The 17,085-nt window shown below is 46.1% G+C and overlaps 1 protein-coding gene across 1 annotated transcript in view; it reads right to left on the bottom strand.

Moving 5' to 3' along the window:
* Nucleotides 1-17,070, bottom strand: part of LOC310859250 (uncharacterized protein) — a 37,149-nt gene extending 20,079 nt beyond the window's left edge. The window contains exons 1-3 of the mRNA XM_083765655.1: nt 16,539-17,070; nt 8,865-9,041; nt 1,347-1,536 (exon numbers count right to left, since the gene is read on the bottom strand). Coding sequence (XP_083621781.1) covers nt 1,347-1,536; nt 8,865-9,041; nt 16,539-17,067 — 896 coding nt within the window. The 5' untranslated portion in view covers nt 17,068-17,070. The remainder of the gene's footprint in view (nt 1-1,346; nt 1,537-8,864; nt 9,042-16,538) is intronic.
* Between the last annotated feature and the right edge of the window lie 15 nt (nt 17,071-17,085).

Below are 17,085 nucleotides of genomic sequence, written 5' to 3'. Positions count from 1 at the left end.
TTGTCTTAGCACCCGTTTTAACGGTCAGCCAAGTGTCCCACATGGAAATCTGTGTATGTGCCTGTGCCCACTGCCCACTGGCAGAGCCTGATTGGTTGAGCCTCAATTGGCTGAGGCAGAGGCTGGAAATTGCACAGGTGAAAGGAGTTGGCCTCATTAGGCCCACTGCCTGACCAGAGCCTTTTGTGGTGGTTCCGTAGAGCCGTGGGTCCGACCGACTTGATACCTGGCACTGCACTGCCTGTGGGGGTGTGGAACGTTTGTGTCGAATGTGAAGTCGGTGGGTCGAACGGTTCTCAAGTTACGTGTGTTACAACCGTACACACACGTACGCACACACACACGTATACGCACGCACAGACGTGGCGCATTATATAGTAGTACTGATGTCACACATTTCCATTCACAAAATGCTCATAAGGCTCCAGTTGACATTTTTCAGTTACCAATACCATGGTGTCAATTTAAAAACATTTTTAGTGATAGAGATTAGTGGCTGCTGGACTGCTTTGTGTATCTGGCATGCTACATGATCTAAAATATTTCAAGACATTACTGTCTTGTGGACTGTGGTATAGTTCTGGTGAAAGTTCTGCAGCTATTCCGCCGATGCAACGGTAGACTTCATTGTTTTGCCATTTGCATATAGAGTTCTAATCGACACTCTATTGCTGGAAGACATGCGTAATTAGGTCGAGGTTGAATTTGTCTGGAATGAATTACCCTAAAAACATCTCCACAATGCAGACATTTTAGATGCTGCTAAAAACAGTAAACATAATATTAACTTTCTGTGTCAGCGTCTGCTGCAGGTTGAGCTTATAATGTCTGTTTATTTAACAGCTAATAGATGAAGCGCAATGCAGTAAAATATAGCCCGCGTCAGTGGAATTGCGTTGCTAGGGAACAGTTTGGGTCCCAGTTTATTAGCTGTCGGCGACTGATATTCACCAACACTGCAACAACTTGGGACCCGTTTGGAATATTTCAGTTGTCAAATGTGGAAAAGGTCTATAGAAAGGATCAGAATATCTTTAGACTTCATTATCAATACTCAATCTCAATCCCCATTTTTTATCCAGACATCCCTAATTAGGGATATTGTCATTTTGTATTTATTTGCCGTATATAAGGAACAACACCACTGGGTCACTGGTGGTAAATAACTTTACCATACTTTACCGGTAAATCAATTTACGTTCAACTTCTTTTATGCCCAAAATTAGGCTTTAAATGTCAAACCTATTTGGTTTATAAAATAAACAAACATAAAAGCACGGTGCGCAGAGTTCTCAGGTGCCCACTAATGCCAGTGAGCTAATAGAGCAGCATATAGGCTAGCGTACCTGGATGCCAGTTTGTTCTTCTCCTTGCGGGAGCGGGCGCGGGCCACGGCAGGCAGGTCGTTGACCGGGCCCATGCCGTCGATGGCGGCGTTGAGCTTCTGTAGCTGCTCGCCGATGTTGTGGAGTTTCTGGGGGTTGGGCGTCAGGTCACTAGCGTCCGTCTTACGGGCTTTGCGCCGCCCCTTCTTTCCTGGAGAGGACAAGAGGTTTACAGCAAGGACAAGAGGTTTACAGCAAGGTTTGAATGTATGTCATTGGAAAAATGATCCGTCTTCAAATTATTCAACATTTTCCAAACGTTTTCGATATTTTTCAGAGGTTTTCGAAAATAGCAGATGTACAAACTTGCGGTCATGCAGTGCGGCACGAAGTGACGTGCTTTGAGCTTGTATATCTACTATTTTTGAATAGCTAACGTATTAATGGATTAAAGTAGGGGATAATACAGTCAAAAAATGGCCAAATCGTTACGCGGCGGATACAAGCGTGACATTTGGTACAGATGTCCCTTGGGGCATCCTAAAAGACATCCTAGAAGGGGTGCCCAAAATAAATCTGTTAGTGTTATTGAAAATAATGTTAATGGCTGCCTACAGTGTTGTCGATTGACTTAAAAGACAACTAAAGAATCTCATAAAAGTATGAAATGTGGTACAATTATCCCTTGGGTAATCTTAACGCATCCTACAAGGGGTTCCAGTTCCACTGCTCCAGTGAATAATGTGTGCAGATAGGCTGGGATAGCTCATAGCTGCTCTTATTGGTGGATTTATAAACAAAGAAAGACTTAATAGGTTTGATTATCACACACACACACGTGCGCACGCACGCACGCAAAGTCTGTTTCAGTATCTGTCTGTCACTCTCTCTCTCGCTCACATGTAGGCTACGCACACTGTCACACACTCACAAGCGCACGCACGCGCAGCCTCTTTCAGTGTCTGTGAGCTCACTCTCAATCGCTCACATGTGCGGGCGCACACGTCACACACACACACACTGACACACTCCAGCCCTACTCGTCGGATATTTGTGCTGCCCCCCCCCCCCCCCCCCTCCCGATGAGAGCGCTGCATTTCCTCATTCAGATCGGCTATTTTTGCGAGGACGCACACACGGCTGCTCCTTATTACGCGGAGAAATTTGTTATTATGACGGTCAGCTTGGCACTTCTTGGCACATTTTGTTGCCCCCCCTCGGCGTGTTGCGCGTATACGTATAGCGACGGCCCTCTCCTCCTCCCCCTTCTCTCCCAGAACAGCAGTTGGTGAGGTGATCCCCGCACCGTCTCACACTGCAGGCAGACGGACAGTTCTTCTCACAGTCCCCCGAGAAAAATAACGGAAGAATAACGGCATGACGCACCATGTAGTAACGGTAACAAAAATTAAAAATATTTACGCTACGTTACGTCCCAACACTGACGACACGTCAGTGCATATACGTGCGTCCGTACTCGCGTGTGTTTTTGTGAGTAGTGAGTACTTCTCTGACTGATGTGAAGCTGACAGCTATTGAGATTCGAGCATGCAGCCTACCGAATGTGTGTGTGTGTGTGTGTGTGTGTGTGTGTGTGTGTGTGTGTGTGTGTGTGTGTGTGTGTGTGCGTGCGTGCGTGCGTGCGCGCCTCTGTGACATGACAACTGATTGACAAGAAGACAGTGATGTGTGAAGTTACAGGAGGAGATGTTTCTCAATGTGGCCATCCCGCTGTCATGACAACGTGGTAGTGCACGTTTACACAGCCTGCATCCCTCATACATTTTAGGTCATCCTAATTCCCCACTTGTGGGCCGGTGGAACACTAGAGGGCTGTGAGGATATTGCAAAGTCAGTGGGCCCCCCAAATAATTGAATTGAACGTTCGCCCCATTATGAGATGCCCAGAATAGAGGGTATGCGCGTGACATCATCATCAAACCAGGAAGCTATGCAGGAACGCCTACTGAGTGGCAAAAAACTACTTTCTGGCCTTGACAGCCCATACATCCACACAGAAAAGTCATATCTGATTGCATTAAACAACATTAAACAATGTTAAACTCACTTTGCCTGTTGCAACATGAAGCTTTGCAGCAACAAGTCTTCCCTCAGCTACTTGGCAAACTGGCCAGGATGATCACTTGGCTCTAAAACAAGTTAACTTTCATTCCCCATAACTCTGAAAGTGTTCAAATGGAACCGCGAGGGTGCATTTTGGTTCCGTTTGTTACGAATACGGTTGCCTGGTCACCGATGGCCATGATTCACATTGGCCGAGATTCAACAGCGCACCCGGGCGGGTACACTTGCATAACACACTTTAATCCTCCAGATGGCGTTGTGCTTGATGGCTGGCGCGCCCGGACACTGACCATCAACTCTGCGACATTGTATCTCCAATAAATCCAGACACACTGCATTGCATTGCCTCTTTGGTTCTTTGCCGTTATACTACTTCACTGTCAGCCTGCCTGCTATTCACTGTGTCAGTCAGTTCTGTGCTCCAGTGTCGTGTTTGATATGGTTTCTACTTTAGCATTAATATTATTTTTGTATTACTTTGGAAACTATGCCAAGCAAAGCCCAAGAGCCACGTATAGTCTGCAGAATAAGATCAGCATGTACTGCGGTGCTGCGCGTATACGCAGATTCAACAGGAGACGGGCGGCGTTGAGAAATGTGCTGGTGTTACGCATCGTGCAGCGCCTGTGTGGTTTTTTTTGTTGACGCTTGGCTCGTCGACTAGAGATTATGTCACGTTCTTAAAAACAAACAGTCCACTTCCTTCTTTAGGTACGCATGCAATCACATTGGAACGATCCGTATCTGAATACACTTCAACGGTCCAGAGACCCGCCCCCCCCATGCGGTCCCGGGGACGGTTGGGCGATCCGCTCCCGGGAACGGTACGCATCATTCACACTACCACAACATCTGCCAAGTGGGCCCGAGTGCGCACCCGGGACCATGGTGTGAATCGCCCCTCAGAGAGAGAAAGTAACAAAGTGAACTGAATGGAACAGCCGCAGTTTGGGTCTGGACTCTGGAGTGTTATGGAGAGTGCAAATGTATTAAAGGACCACTTTACCACTTTTCAACCTATCTTCATATAATAGGTCCTAACTAATAATCATGATAAAATGGCACGATTTTGTTCTACTCAGTCTGTGTCTCATAGGAGGGCTGTGGGCAGTTTAGAAACTGTCTTCCAATGACATCATGATTAGGCAGATTTCTTTTTAAACAAGATTTATTTTTACAAAAATGTTTAGATTTTCTTTATCGTGAGAACGATGGCTTCCATTTTCGCATTGCAACTTTTCAGGACTAGAAAGCCTGCAGTTTCTATTAGCTTGTATTCCCCATCGATGATGTCACTGGAAGACGGTTTCTGAACTGCCCACATCCCTCCTATGAGACACAGACAGAGTAGATTTTTTTTTCATGATTATTAGTGAGGACCTATATGAAGATAGGTTGAAAATTGGTGAAGTGGTCCTTTAAGGCTGCCTAAGACCTGAGGCAGATTCTACAAATGTCTTCTAATCACAACAGTTTTCAGAGAAACGTATGTTGCTATATCAGTGCTGCTCAAACTTTTTCATGTCAAGGACTTCCAAAAATGATGCATATATAGCTTGCAATGCTAGTTCTGGCAGATACACTCGTCTTGCAGACAGAGTCACAGCTGCATACAAAACACAGACTGCGATTATGCGAGTGCATAGGGATGGTTACAACGTCACTACGCAAGACACATGATTAAAGCAACAAATCGATTAATTCGATAAAAATCGACAATTAACCCATTCTGGGCGGGAACCCCTTTTGGTGTTTTATAAGCATTATATGTTATACTTTAGCTATTGAAAAATAGCAGATCTACAAGCTCATAGCGTGCCACCGAGTGGCGCGCTACGAGCTTGTAGGTCTGCTATTTTAGAAAAATTGTTAACTTTCTCAATCTCTCTCCCAACTTCCACCACACACACACACACACACACACACACAGTTTCAAGTGGCTGCGACGTGTGCGAAAACAGCTGACCTGCGAGTGCATCACCAGGCTGCAAAATCCCCAAAACAGGTCCCAAAACATGGTATTTGTGAGCACCTGTGTGACTGTCCAAATTTGTTGTCATATTCCCAAAAATGTCCCCATTAGCTACGACGAGCTTGCTCGTTAGCTGTCACTCGTTAATTCATTTGTTCCACCTGTGTATGCTTAGAAGCGCATTGAAGTGGGCACAGGGCAAAAGCAGAACCTGTGTGTGTATGTGTGTGTGTGTGTGTGTGTGTGTGTGTGTGTGTGTGCGTGTGTGCGTGCGTGCGTGCGTGCGTGCGTGCGTGCGTGCGTGCGTGCGTGCCGTGCGTGCGTGCGTGCGTGTGTGTGCGCGCGCGTGCGTGCATGCGTGTGTGTGTGTGTGTGTGTGTGCATAAGTTGGTTGTGAGGGGCTTACAAATGGCCGGCCTTTCCAAAAGGAGAGCCAAGCAGTTAGCGAGGTACTGCTCAGTTTTAGCCATTATAGGAAGCCGCTCAATTTGGAGGAGGCGCTGTTTCCTTTATCCATGATTTATGTCTGCTGCCCTGTGTCCGGCATGTCAGCTGTACTGTATGTAACGATGCTTTGCCGTCCATGCACGTTGTAACTGACTGCTCTCCCACTGTCAAACTGCACTGGCAGTGTTTATGTCCTCCTATGAGCTTGTAGGTCTGCTATTTTTGATTTTTGTTTTGAATCTGATCAAGGGTCAAAATGGGTTAAGCCCCCATATATTGTGAAAAGGTCTTGTGACATCACGTGACATCATCAGGTCGCATAGTTACGACCTGCTGTTGCAGTTAAGCATACCATATATGGAGATCCCTGATGTCATCGATATTGACCAGCAACTCTACATCTGACCTCCAACCTCAAACCCATGGATCTCCATATGGATATATGTCAGAACCTGTTCTGACATTCCATATGTTGATCCCTTCCCATCCATCCTTCCTCCTCGATGTCTCCCTTTTGACTTATACCTGTCCATTCAAACTCTAGACGGGCCTGCCCCAAAGTTATTAGTGCAGTCGCGCCCGTCAGCCGGCGAAAACTAGAGTTCTCAACAGGCCCGAAAATTAAGGCCCGGCCCTACCTGGGCCCTCATCAAACCCTGTACACTCAAGAGAATGTCCCCGCTACCACCCTTAGAACTCCATGTACTGTATGGAGCTGACCTGTTCTGACATTCCATATACTGTATTGATCTGTCCTCATCAAACTCTGTACACTCAAGACATGATCCATATATGGCCAGTACAGAATTCATTCCATGTTGATCTGATCCCCCCATGCCAAAGCGCCAGCGCTCGCCCAGCAGTCTGCCGTCAACGAAGCGGATGCGAGCAGAGGGCGAGGTCGCTTCTCGCCCTAAAGGCGTCTTACTGGTAATATAATTCAGTTATATATAACATAATTCAGTCAGATATTTCAATCATTTGAGAGGTTGGCAGCCACATACATATTATGTGTGTGGCAATCTCCGAATATTTCTTCCAGGGATCCCCAGAAGCAAAGATTTGAATAGCCAAATTATGAAGTGGTTAAATCTAAAATGACACAGATGCTTTCCCAGTTTCTATTGGTTAACAACGTGATAAGATAACGTGGTTTTGCCTTCTAATAAAAGGATAGAATATACAGTATGTCCATGGGTCTGTATATTATGGTATCTTGTTTCATTCGCTCTTCCTCACTCTCCTCGTATTTATTTCGTCCTTCTCTTAGCCCCTCCAGTTGAAAATACACTGTCTGTCTTTAATGACAGTTGCGGGTTGCGGGTCGGGTCAGGTGGTTTTGAAAATAGATGCGGTGAAGCTGGTCAGTTCAACCTATTAATAACTCTGGTGCGGGTCGAAGAAAGAGCAACATTGCGCATCACACAATACACTATGACAGCTGTTGTTTGTTTTTACCTCGTTGGATCATTGTGTGTGCCCGGTGCACCATGGCACACGTACCGGCCAAATGTTGGAACCCTTAAGTTCTTGGTACAATATTGATTACCAATCCGACCCTGGCAGTGCATTTGATTATAATTGGCTAAAGGCTGGGTGTGACTGTGATCTATATGTATTACTTCTTCTTTTTTTATGTTTTTTTTACGGCTTTCGCCTTTATTTATCTTTTTTTTCATAGAGGGACAGACGGTAGGCTGACAGAGATGGGGGAGTGACATGCAGTAAAGGCTGTCGGGATCGGGAGTCGAACCCGCGGCACACTGCCAGACTCGGACTACCGGCCAAGGTGCCTGGACCGCTGAGCCAGGGCCCAGGCCCTATGTATTACTTTTAATCCTAACCCAAACACAAAACTTAATTCACCAGAGAGCAATAAATGAACTAAGTCTTCGTGACCAAAATGTCCTTGGGCTTTGCCCCTTTCTACCTAGCCTCGGAAACACAGACGTTTTCATTTCCAGTTTTCATCGTCTGCACCTTTGTTAAATTGACGCACACACATACACGTACACACACACACACACCCCTCTCTCTGTCGCTCTAATGAATTAGTCTCATGTCACGCAGCTGTGTCTACATTCTCCCGGCGGATCCTGGCCGGGAGCTGCCTATGCCATAGAAAGCATATACAGTAGGTGGACCCCAGGCTACTTTCTACCTGGCGTCCCCTAGTCTCTGCACGTATGTACAGTACATACTGTACGTACATACGTACATACATATGTGTGTACTTCTGTAATCCACGTAACTTGAGAACCGTTCGCCCCACCGACTTCAAATATGACACACGCGTTCCACACCCCCACAGGGAGTTCAGTGTCCGGTGTCGAGTCCGTCGGATAGCCGGCTGTCCAGAAACAGCACAAAAGCTCTAGTGTCATTAATTAAAGGGCAAAACAGGGCGCACAGGGCGCACACCAGTATTGGTGAGGTGCTAATGGCCTTGGACGGTAAAAAAATAAGAAAAAAGGCCACACACTCATAGCCACGATGCTGAATATTTATTAACAAGAATCCGACGTTTCAACCTATACGGTCTTCTTCAGGGAATGGGACACGCTGTGAGATTGTATGTAGATTGCCTATTTCTGCTAATTCGTCGTATGACTCTATGAATTATATAGGACTTAGGTTTTGGGCGGGAACCCCTGTTGGTGTTTTAAGCATTATGTTATGCTTTAGCTATTGAAAAATAGCAGATCTACAAGCTCGTAGCGCGCCACTCGGTGGCGCGCTATGAGCTTGTAGATCTGCTATTTTTGAAAAGTCGTGAAAATGTGGTGCAAACGCTTTTAACTCAAACCTTTGCTTCTGGGGGAGGTCCCTGGAAGAACATATTTTCAGATGTGGGTCGCTGCCCAAATACAGATAATTCTGGGGTTCCTTGACATGAAAAAGGTTGAATACCTTACAGCAGTGATAGGCTAAGGTCAATTTGCCCTCTGCCAGCCAACAGGTCAGCATGACCTCAGCTCAGTACTTGAGTATATTTGAGCTGGCCTTTTTCACAGTGACCATCGGTATATGCTCACCCTCTCTGCGATACAGTGTGCTCGGTAGCGTGCTGGAGCTCCACGACAGCGACCAGCGCACCTCTCCTCCGCCCAGCTTCTTCTTGGCCGCAGACTCTCGGGCACGCCGGTACTCCCAGAAACAGCGGCGCTTCTGCGGACGCTCCCCCGGACGCTTGGCCGGCTCCGCCTCTACCTCTGCAAGAAGAACACATGATGGATCAACCCATTAAAACTAATAGGCATGTAACGATTACGCTCAACTCACGATACATATCACGATATGAGGTTCACCATACGATTCTTTATGATATTTTCAACACAATTATTTTCCAGACAAATGACGGATTTCTTTTTTTTTTAATGATTTATCTTCCCCCCAAGCTGTTTTTCACAATTACAACAAGCATTACTTTTCATGTAGAATTACTTAATTTCTGTGCAACAACTGTAAACATGCTTTCATGTTTAAAGGAGTTCCATACTAAAAGGCTTTCTTACCTTTCTTTGTAGTTGTTACGTCCCCATCAAAGAGGTCCAGGTGTTATTTTGTGCAAAAGCTCCTTATTGGCTATTTCCCCTACCATAAGCCCTCAATGAATTGCATTGAATGGGAATTGAATGGGGCTATGGGGTGTTGTGCTAATTTGCTTATTTCCATCACTCAAAATAATAATTGTTTTGTATATATCCTCTCTTCATAATGTAAACAATAACCCAAGCGGCACACTTTACTACTTATTTCGATGGAAATAAGCGAATTAGCACAACACCACATAGCCCCATTCAATTCAATGCAATTCATTGAGGGCTTATGGTAGGGGAAATAGCCAATAAGGAGTGATATTTTTTTGCGGCTTACGCCTTTTTATTGATTTTTGAAGGGACAGACAGTAGGCTGACAGGAAACGGGAGAGAGATGGGGGGATGACATGCAGTAAAGGCCGTGTCGGGTCCGGGAGTCGAACCCGCGGCACACTGCGACTGGATTACCAGTCCGGTGCCCAGACCGTTACGCTACGGCCTGGGCCAATAAGGAGTTTTTGCACAAAAAAACACCTGGACCTCTCTGTCCTACATACTTGATTGTTATCTAATATCTTCACACAATATTTTCAATGTACAGAAATGGAGTGTTTGACACATTTTATAAACAGAGGTCTTACATAACTTAAATAACAGTTTTTACTGTAGAACCAGCGATGTTTTTGTACATGTCAGGGTTTATTTTATCTGCTGACATCTAATCTTAGGGATGGAAGTCTAGTGGAAATTAATAACTCGTGAATTTCAGATTTGGGAATTTTAAGTACTTAAATGCCATATGGATACCGGACTCCCTCAGGGCTCTACGCTAGTGTATTTTCTGTTTTCTCAACAAGTTCACAACACGTCACACTAAGACATGATGTGAGCTTGTCGATCTGCTATTTTCTGCGAAGCCCACCCACAATATGCTGGGGTTTAAGTGGTCTTAAAGCCTAAAATGCAACTCTAAATGTAAATCTCAATGTTCCCACATTTATTATTGATAATTCTTTATGCTCAAAAAAGGTAAATCAACATCACTTCATTTGGTATTTCACAGTGGTGAACAAGGTTGATTAATTTCACGCCTGAATAGCAAACAGCTATCCAGAAGTAATATGATTATAGCATTAATCTGGTGGTTGAAATTGGAAAATGTCATTGCAGTGAAGAATCTATCTACGGTATACATGTGCCGAATCTCTGCAGGCATGCATGCATGTCTGTCTGTCTGTCCAACAAGACTAGTCTAAGTAGGCTATCACTAACTTTTGATTGATTGGTTGATTGATTGATTGATTGATTGATTGAATACTTTATTAACAGTTTGCAAAAACAGGTACAGTGGTATACAAAAGGATGCATATTAGACATAATTAGACACCGCATTGTAGTCTAGACCAGTGGTTCTCAAACTTTCACACTTCAGACAAGGACCCATCTTTACTCGGTGGTGTACGAATGGAACCGAACCAACCCGTTTCTATTTGTACACTGTCCGAGTTATAGACGTGTAAGGGTCCATTTAGAACCCCTCCAAAGAACCCTGAGTGTCCCTGAACCCCACCATGACACCAGCAGCTCAGCTTTTATGTTTTGGAAGCAAATATTGGCAGTATATACAGTATACTCCAGTTGAAATGTCAGGAAGGTATAATTCACAACCACCCGTCCGCCCTTAAAACACAAACGCCAGCCATTACAAATGCTTTACTGACTTGCAGCCTCACATGCACAAAGCCATGAATAATTAAATCATAAATAATACAGCGTGCAAAGCTCCGCTGCTAGTGAAAGGAACAAATGAACACGTCACCAAAAAGCAAAGAGTTCGGCTGACAAAAAGTGGGTCGGACTCGGATGGAAGAAGTGGAAAGAAAGGAGGAAAACAGTGAAATGAAACCTCTCCTCTTCAGTGGTCAGTAGTATAGCGTTGTGGGTCCTGAGGCCCACCGTGCATCGACCCCCAGACAGCTGTGAGCCACCAGACAAACAATCCCCCCCTTATATAATGAAAGTGTCAACCGTTTTTCCATTTTAAAATGTTATTTTTGTTTGTTCGGTGGCATGGCCGCAACACGACAAACTACAAAAACCAAGCCCTTGATGTAACAACACAGCTATGATTGGCCTAGTCTGCAGAGAGAGAGAGAGAGAGAGAGAGAGAGAGGGAGAGAGAGAGAGAGAGAGAGAGACAGTCTTTGTCTGCACGACGCGCTCAACCTCATTCTCTCTCCGTCTTGCGCACACACACCATTCACCCCATCATGCAGTCTAGTCTGCCGCAATTGCCTTGGGTTATCGGGTAAGAATAGCCCGGCCAGACACACACATAATGTGCACACGCAGTACTCAAAAGGGAGAGTAACAATGGGCCGTCTCGCGACGGTAGAAATATGACCCATCCAAGGTTCCTCAAAAAGGCAGGTCTCTGAGAGTGTGCCAGGGACGTATCCGTTACCCTGCAAATGAGATGCATCTGAGATTTGTTTATCCAAATCCAGAGCCCTTAAGGAGGACAGAAACACCGGGGATGTACGGGAAAGTTTACAGGGATCGAGTTTCCTTATAACCTCACCATAACAGAAACGCAGGTCCAGTGTTGTTCACCCATGACTCACTCACTGACACACATCCAGAGTAGGCCAGTTCAACCGGGCCACTCTTGGATGGTAGCCAGCCAAACTGTATTTAAACCATTGTGGCTGAGTTCACTGAGCATTGTATGCAGTTGTTTCCGGTTTGCCCCCCCCCCCCCCCCCCACCCCACGTGCGCGCTCCCCGTGCAGGAATGGTTTGTTGAGTTCAGTGCGGAAGAACGTGACTGGCCTGCACACAGAGCCCTGACCTCGACCCTGTCAAACAAACTTTTGGAATGAAATGGAACGCCAAATGCGACACAGGCCTATATCGCCCCAACATCAAGCATCTGACCTCCCTAATAATGCACTCTTGTGGCTGAACCGGTAGCAAATGGCTGCAGCAACAAAATGTCCACCCACCTAGTGAGATCCCGGAATAATGGAAAATGTAAATGTAATAGTAGCTAAGGATGACCGACGTCTTCACATCAAATCCCTTGATTTGATTCTATTCAGCCACGAAACCATGAACACTTTGACCTCTATTAACGAGTGGCCCAAGTTCATTAATTATAGAACACTTTCCCTGCGATTTGTGAGTTGCCTGAGTCATGTTTTCATTGTTCAATCCACGTTTTGTAGTCAGTTTTGAGTCATACGGACAATCCACCAGACAGAATGGGATATGAGACGTGTTTTGATGACGTAATCGCAAAAAAGGTCCGTAGCGCTGGCGTGCAAAGGGTTCTGGGAAATTGAGTTCCATTGTTTACAATGGCGAATTTGCCGGAGGAACAAGCCGTGCGCCGAGCGGGCTGCTGTTGTGATCGCTGCTATGCAATACTTCTCTACACTAAAACTAGCGATTACACCGTTTCAAAGTGGATTTTCATGACAAGCAACTCAGCGGTTGGTGCAGTGGCTGTTCAATGGTAACTCTATGGCAGTCTATGCTAGACCATTGGCGGCATTCAACCTGTTTTAATGAGGTCAGACAATGATGTTGGGCAATTAGGCCAGGCTCGCACTTGACAAGGGGGAGATGACAATGGCGCATTGGAGGACGAGGATTGGTATTCTGAAACAGGAAACGACGTTCATGCTAAATTGATAGCACGCCGTTGTCCAGAATGTCATTGTAGCTGTAGCATTAAGATTTCCATTCACTGGAACAAAAGGCACAAATTATGAACTCCACTCAGAAAAGGGTATCCATCCACTGACTTCTGTTAATATGATGTATCTTCGTATCTTGTATACAAGTGAAAATCAATGCATATAAAATATAACAGCCAAATATTACAACCAAACAAAACACTACATTTCCATGCACTTCCTTTGAACGCTGTGACCAACCTCAACAATCCAGGCTTCATATGTCTCAGCCACAGTTTATTGCCCCACGAAGGGAGGGACTTTCGACCTATAGTTTTAGACCACAACGGAGGGGGCGCCGTCTCAAGCGATCTTGAGCCACGAGAGACACCACTGAGCAAAGCTAAGGAGAGCGAGTTGCCGTGTCGAACGTTGCGATGTTCGCTTCAGCCCTGTCCGGGTTGCGACCCGACAGGCACAGAATAGTAAATCGTCCGTCCCCCTACAATGAACACAGTGGAGCGCTCCCTTCCCCACTGACTGCCCGTCTCACCCAATCACGTGACGTCTTCCAGCCCCTCCCTTTGTGGGGCAGAAAAACGGGTCAGCCAAACCAAATCCATCTAAATTGACTTTGGCCAACGCCGGTGTCGACTTAGAGAGCAGTCCCCCCTGGCGAACACCTTTTATAGACCGTACTGGGAACACTGGCCAGGTGCTCCCAATGCCACCTGATTTGCACCCCAATTTCCCAACCTGCTAGGCCCTGTGAAAGAGACAAAGACAGACACAACACATGCCCTGGTAGGCCAGGCTACAGGGGCTGTGACAAACTGTGTGGAGGACGTACTAAATTAGCCTAAGTACTCGCAGCATACACTAGAAATGTGGCGCTTATCTTGTCCAGGGGTTTCCAAGAATGCCTCCAGACAATCACACAGACAGACAGATAGACGGTTAATGTCCTAAAAAGGGTAGAGGAAAGGCCATTGGGGTCACCAAAATCAGCAGCGGGTTCATCTTCCAGGGGATAATTAATTCACTCAGCGAGTTGAAGTCTGCACACTTACATTATCTTGTTTTCAAGACTATAAATTGTGAAGTCGCAAAGGCAAAATGACAGTGCCATCCTTATCTATCATTGTTGCATTTCGACTCAACTATAAAGGTCTGTTGGCGAGAGCTTGAGGAGAGTTTGGTTCATCCTGTGGAATTGAGGGATCTGATCTATTCAAACATATCGAATAGTCAATGCAAAGTTCGCTTTGGGCTAATCATTTCACAGTTAGTAACAGTGTGGAGAGCGGCTGAAAAAGTGTGCAAGATTGATTTGAAATGGAATTTGCTTTCCCCAGTGTTCAACAATGATGGTTTGCTTTTAGATAATCGTCCTATTCGTTTTCCCAGATGGAGTTCCAAGGGGATTCATACTTTGGGTGATTTATTTGATGTCAATGGTTTACGTTTTCTTATTAAACGATGTATCCCAATTGCCATTAAATAATACCCGTATTCGTGTCTTTTTTGCTGGCATAACGGCCGCAAAGAAGATGGTTGCTTCGCACTGGAAACCACCTCATACATTGACGTTTCGCCAATGGGCTTTGACCTTTCTAGATATCATCTATATGGAATTGTCTACAGCAAGATTGCACGGAGCGAAAGAAGAAAACATTGATATTTGGTCTGATATTGCAGATATGGTTAAGAACATGATTTAGACATTATTTATTTATTTTTCCCTATTGCACAGTGGTAGGAGTCCTGACAATTTGTGACATCTTTGGTCCCGGGGGGAGGGGTGGGTGGGATTGTTTGTTTGTTGTTTGTTTCTGTGTTCCTTTCTTTTGCTGTTATGTGTTATTTTTATGTGTTTTGTTTTCTTTATTTCATTCATGATGTTAACATGTTCTATTGTGATTTTTTGTCTAAAATAAAAAACATTTGATAACAAAAAAAAATCTATCATTGTTGCAAACATTAAAGGTATATTCAGTGATTTCACTTAATTCAAATATCACTTCTTTTTTTGTTTTGTTGTGATAATCCTCTCTACTATAGAGTGTGCTGACCATATAAGGAGTTCCTCCCTGTCACCAGTTAACCCCTGGGGGTCAAAAAACCTTAGGTTTCGTTTTTGGCTCTCTATCCTGATTGGATGAAAGGCTTAGGTCCCAGCCAAAAACGAAACCTACGGTTTTTTGAGTGAAATCACTGAATATATCTTTAACAAAACTTCAATACTCACACAACACAAAGGCAGCTGGATTCTGTATGCCAGCTGAGTCACGCTGGTGAGTTTGAGGTTACTACTGGAGTTACTATACCAGCTCAGTGGGCATGTGGTTAGAGTGTCCGCCCTGAGACTGGGAGGTTGGGGTTCAATCCCCGGCCGGGTCATACCAAAGACTCTAAAAATGGGACCCAATGCCTCCCTGCTTGACACTCAGCATCAAGGGTTGGATTGGGGGTAAGTCCCTGCGACGTACTAGCGTCATGTCCAGGGGGTGTACTTGTACATCAAGCTGCCTCACGCTACAGAAACAGGAGATAGGCTCCTGCCCCTATGGGCCTCATGGCTCGGCAAGGCTACTTTCAGTGTAGGCAGTATAGTAGTAGTATGTTCCTACTGGATACCAGCCAGTGTTGTGACGTGTTCTACACTGCAACATCTTCAATGTCGAAAGCAGTGGTTCTCAGTCTCGCACATGTTCTTGTCAAGGACCCCCAAAATTGAAATGTATTTGGTTGCGGACCCTCGTCCGAAAATATTTTGTACCAGCGACTCCCAAAAGACAAAAGATTTGTGTTCAATTGTTTATTTTTCTACTTTTTTTATTATATATTTTTTTATTTTACAGATTATTTTACAATTTCTTACCTTAATCTGATGTTATTATATCCAATAACGAGGTACAGGTGAAAAGATTACATAACATCCAGAGTACATCGCAGCTCCGACCATGCGCGCTGGGTCACACGCTAAATCGCTTATTTTGATCACTCAAAACATCTGTCTTTCATAATGACAAAATACACTGACGGCACAGTGTTAGAAGGCCAAAGAGCCTATATGCCCCAGTGTGCATGCTCTGAGATGCGGTGCGCTATAGACGTAATTTTACACCTGTATCTTTTTATTTATCTCTTTATTGGATAGAATAACATCCAGGTTATGGTAAGAAAAAGCGCAAGTCTGGAATTTACCTTTAAAGTGGTTAGACTGACATTGATGCCATCATCTTATACTGGGGACCCCACCCTCACACCGGGGCTCCACCGGGCGCGTTTGGGCGCGTTGCGTCTCCGTCGCGTGTGTCAAAAAACGAACCGGTTAAATTTTAATGGTGACGCAACGCAACGCGGGCAGTGGAGCCACCCTTCATTGATTAAAAAGGGAACATTCTCTGACGGTGACGGTGACGCAACGCGGACGCGCCCGGTGGAGCCCTGGCGTCAGAGACGCAGCACAGAACAGGGGACAACTCACCGCCTTCCGTCTCAGACGAGCTGGAGTCCTCCGCCTCGACCGTGGTCTCCTCCGCCCCTTCCTCTCCCTCGTCCTCCTCGTCCTCGTCCTGCTCCTCGTCCTCGTCCTCCGCCTCGTCCTCCTCCTCCTGCACCTCGTCCTCGGCGGCCATCTCTGCGGCGGCGGCGGCGCTCTTGTGGCACGGCGGACTCTCCTCCTCGTCCCCGTCTTTGTGCCGCGGCGTGGCCACCACCCGCCCCTCCCCCTCCTCCTCCTCCTCCGTCTGGGGTTGGTGGTGGTGGTGGTGGTGGGGGGCGTCGTGGCTGGACGCCGCCCCCGTCCCCGACTCTCCTCCCTGGCAGAGGGAGTAGTTGTGCTCCTCAGCGCTGCAGTGCTCCAGAGCCTGCAGGCCCGGAGCACTGCAGGCTCTGGCCGCCGCCACCGTCGCTGCCGCCACCGCCGCAGCCACAGCTGCAGCCTCCGCAGCCGCTGCAGCCTCCTCTTCCTCCTGCGCCACCTGATACACCTCCACCACGTGTCCTCTCCTCATCGCACCCGCCTGTGCTCC

Source organism: Protomyctophum parallelum (assembly GCF_964188405.1).
Source record: "Protomyctophum parallelum genome assembly, chromosome: 5".
Lineage (NCBI taxonomy): Eukaryota > Metazoa > Chordata > Actinopteri > Myctophiformes > Myctophidae > Protomyctophum > Protomyctophum parallelum.
Note: the sequence above shows the minus strand (reverse complement) of the source record. Positions and strands in the feature narration are given on the sequence as shown.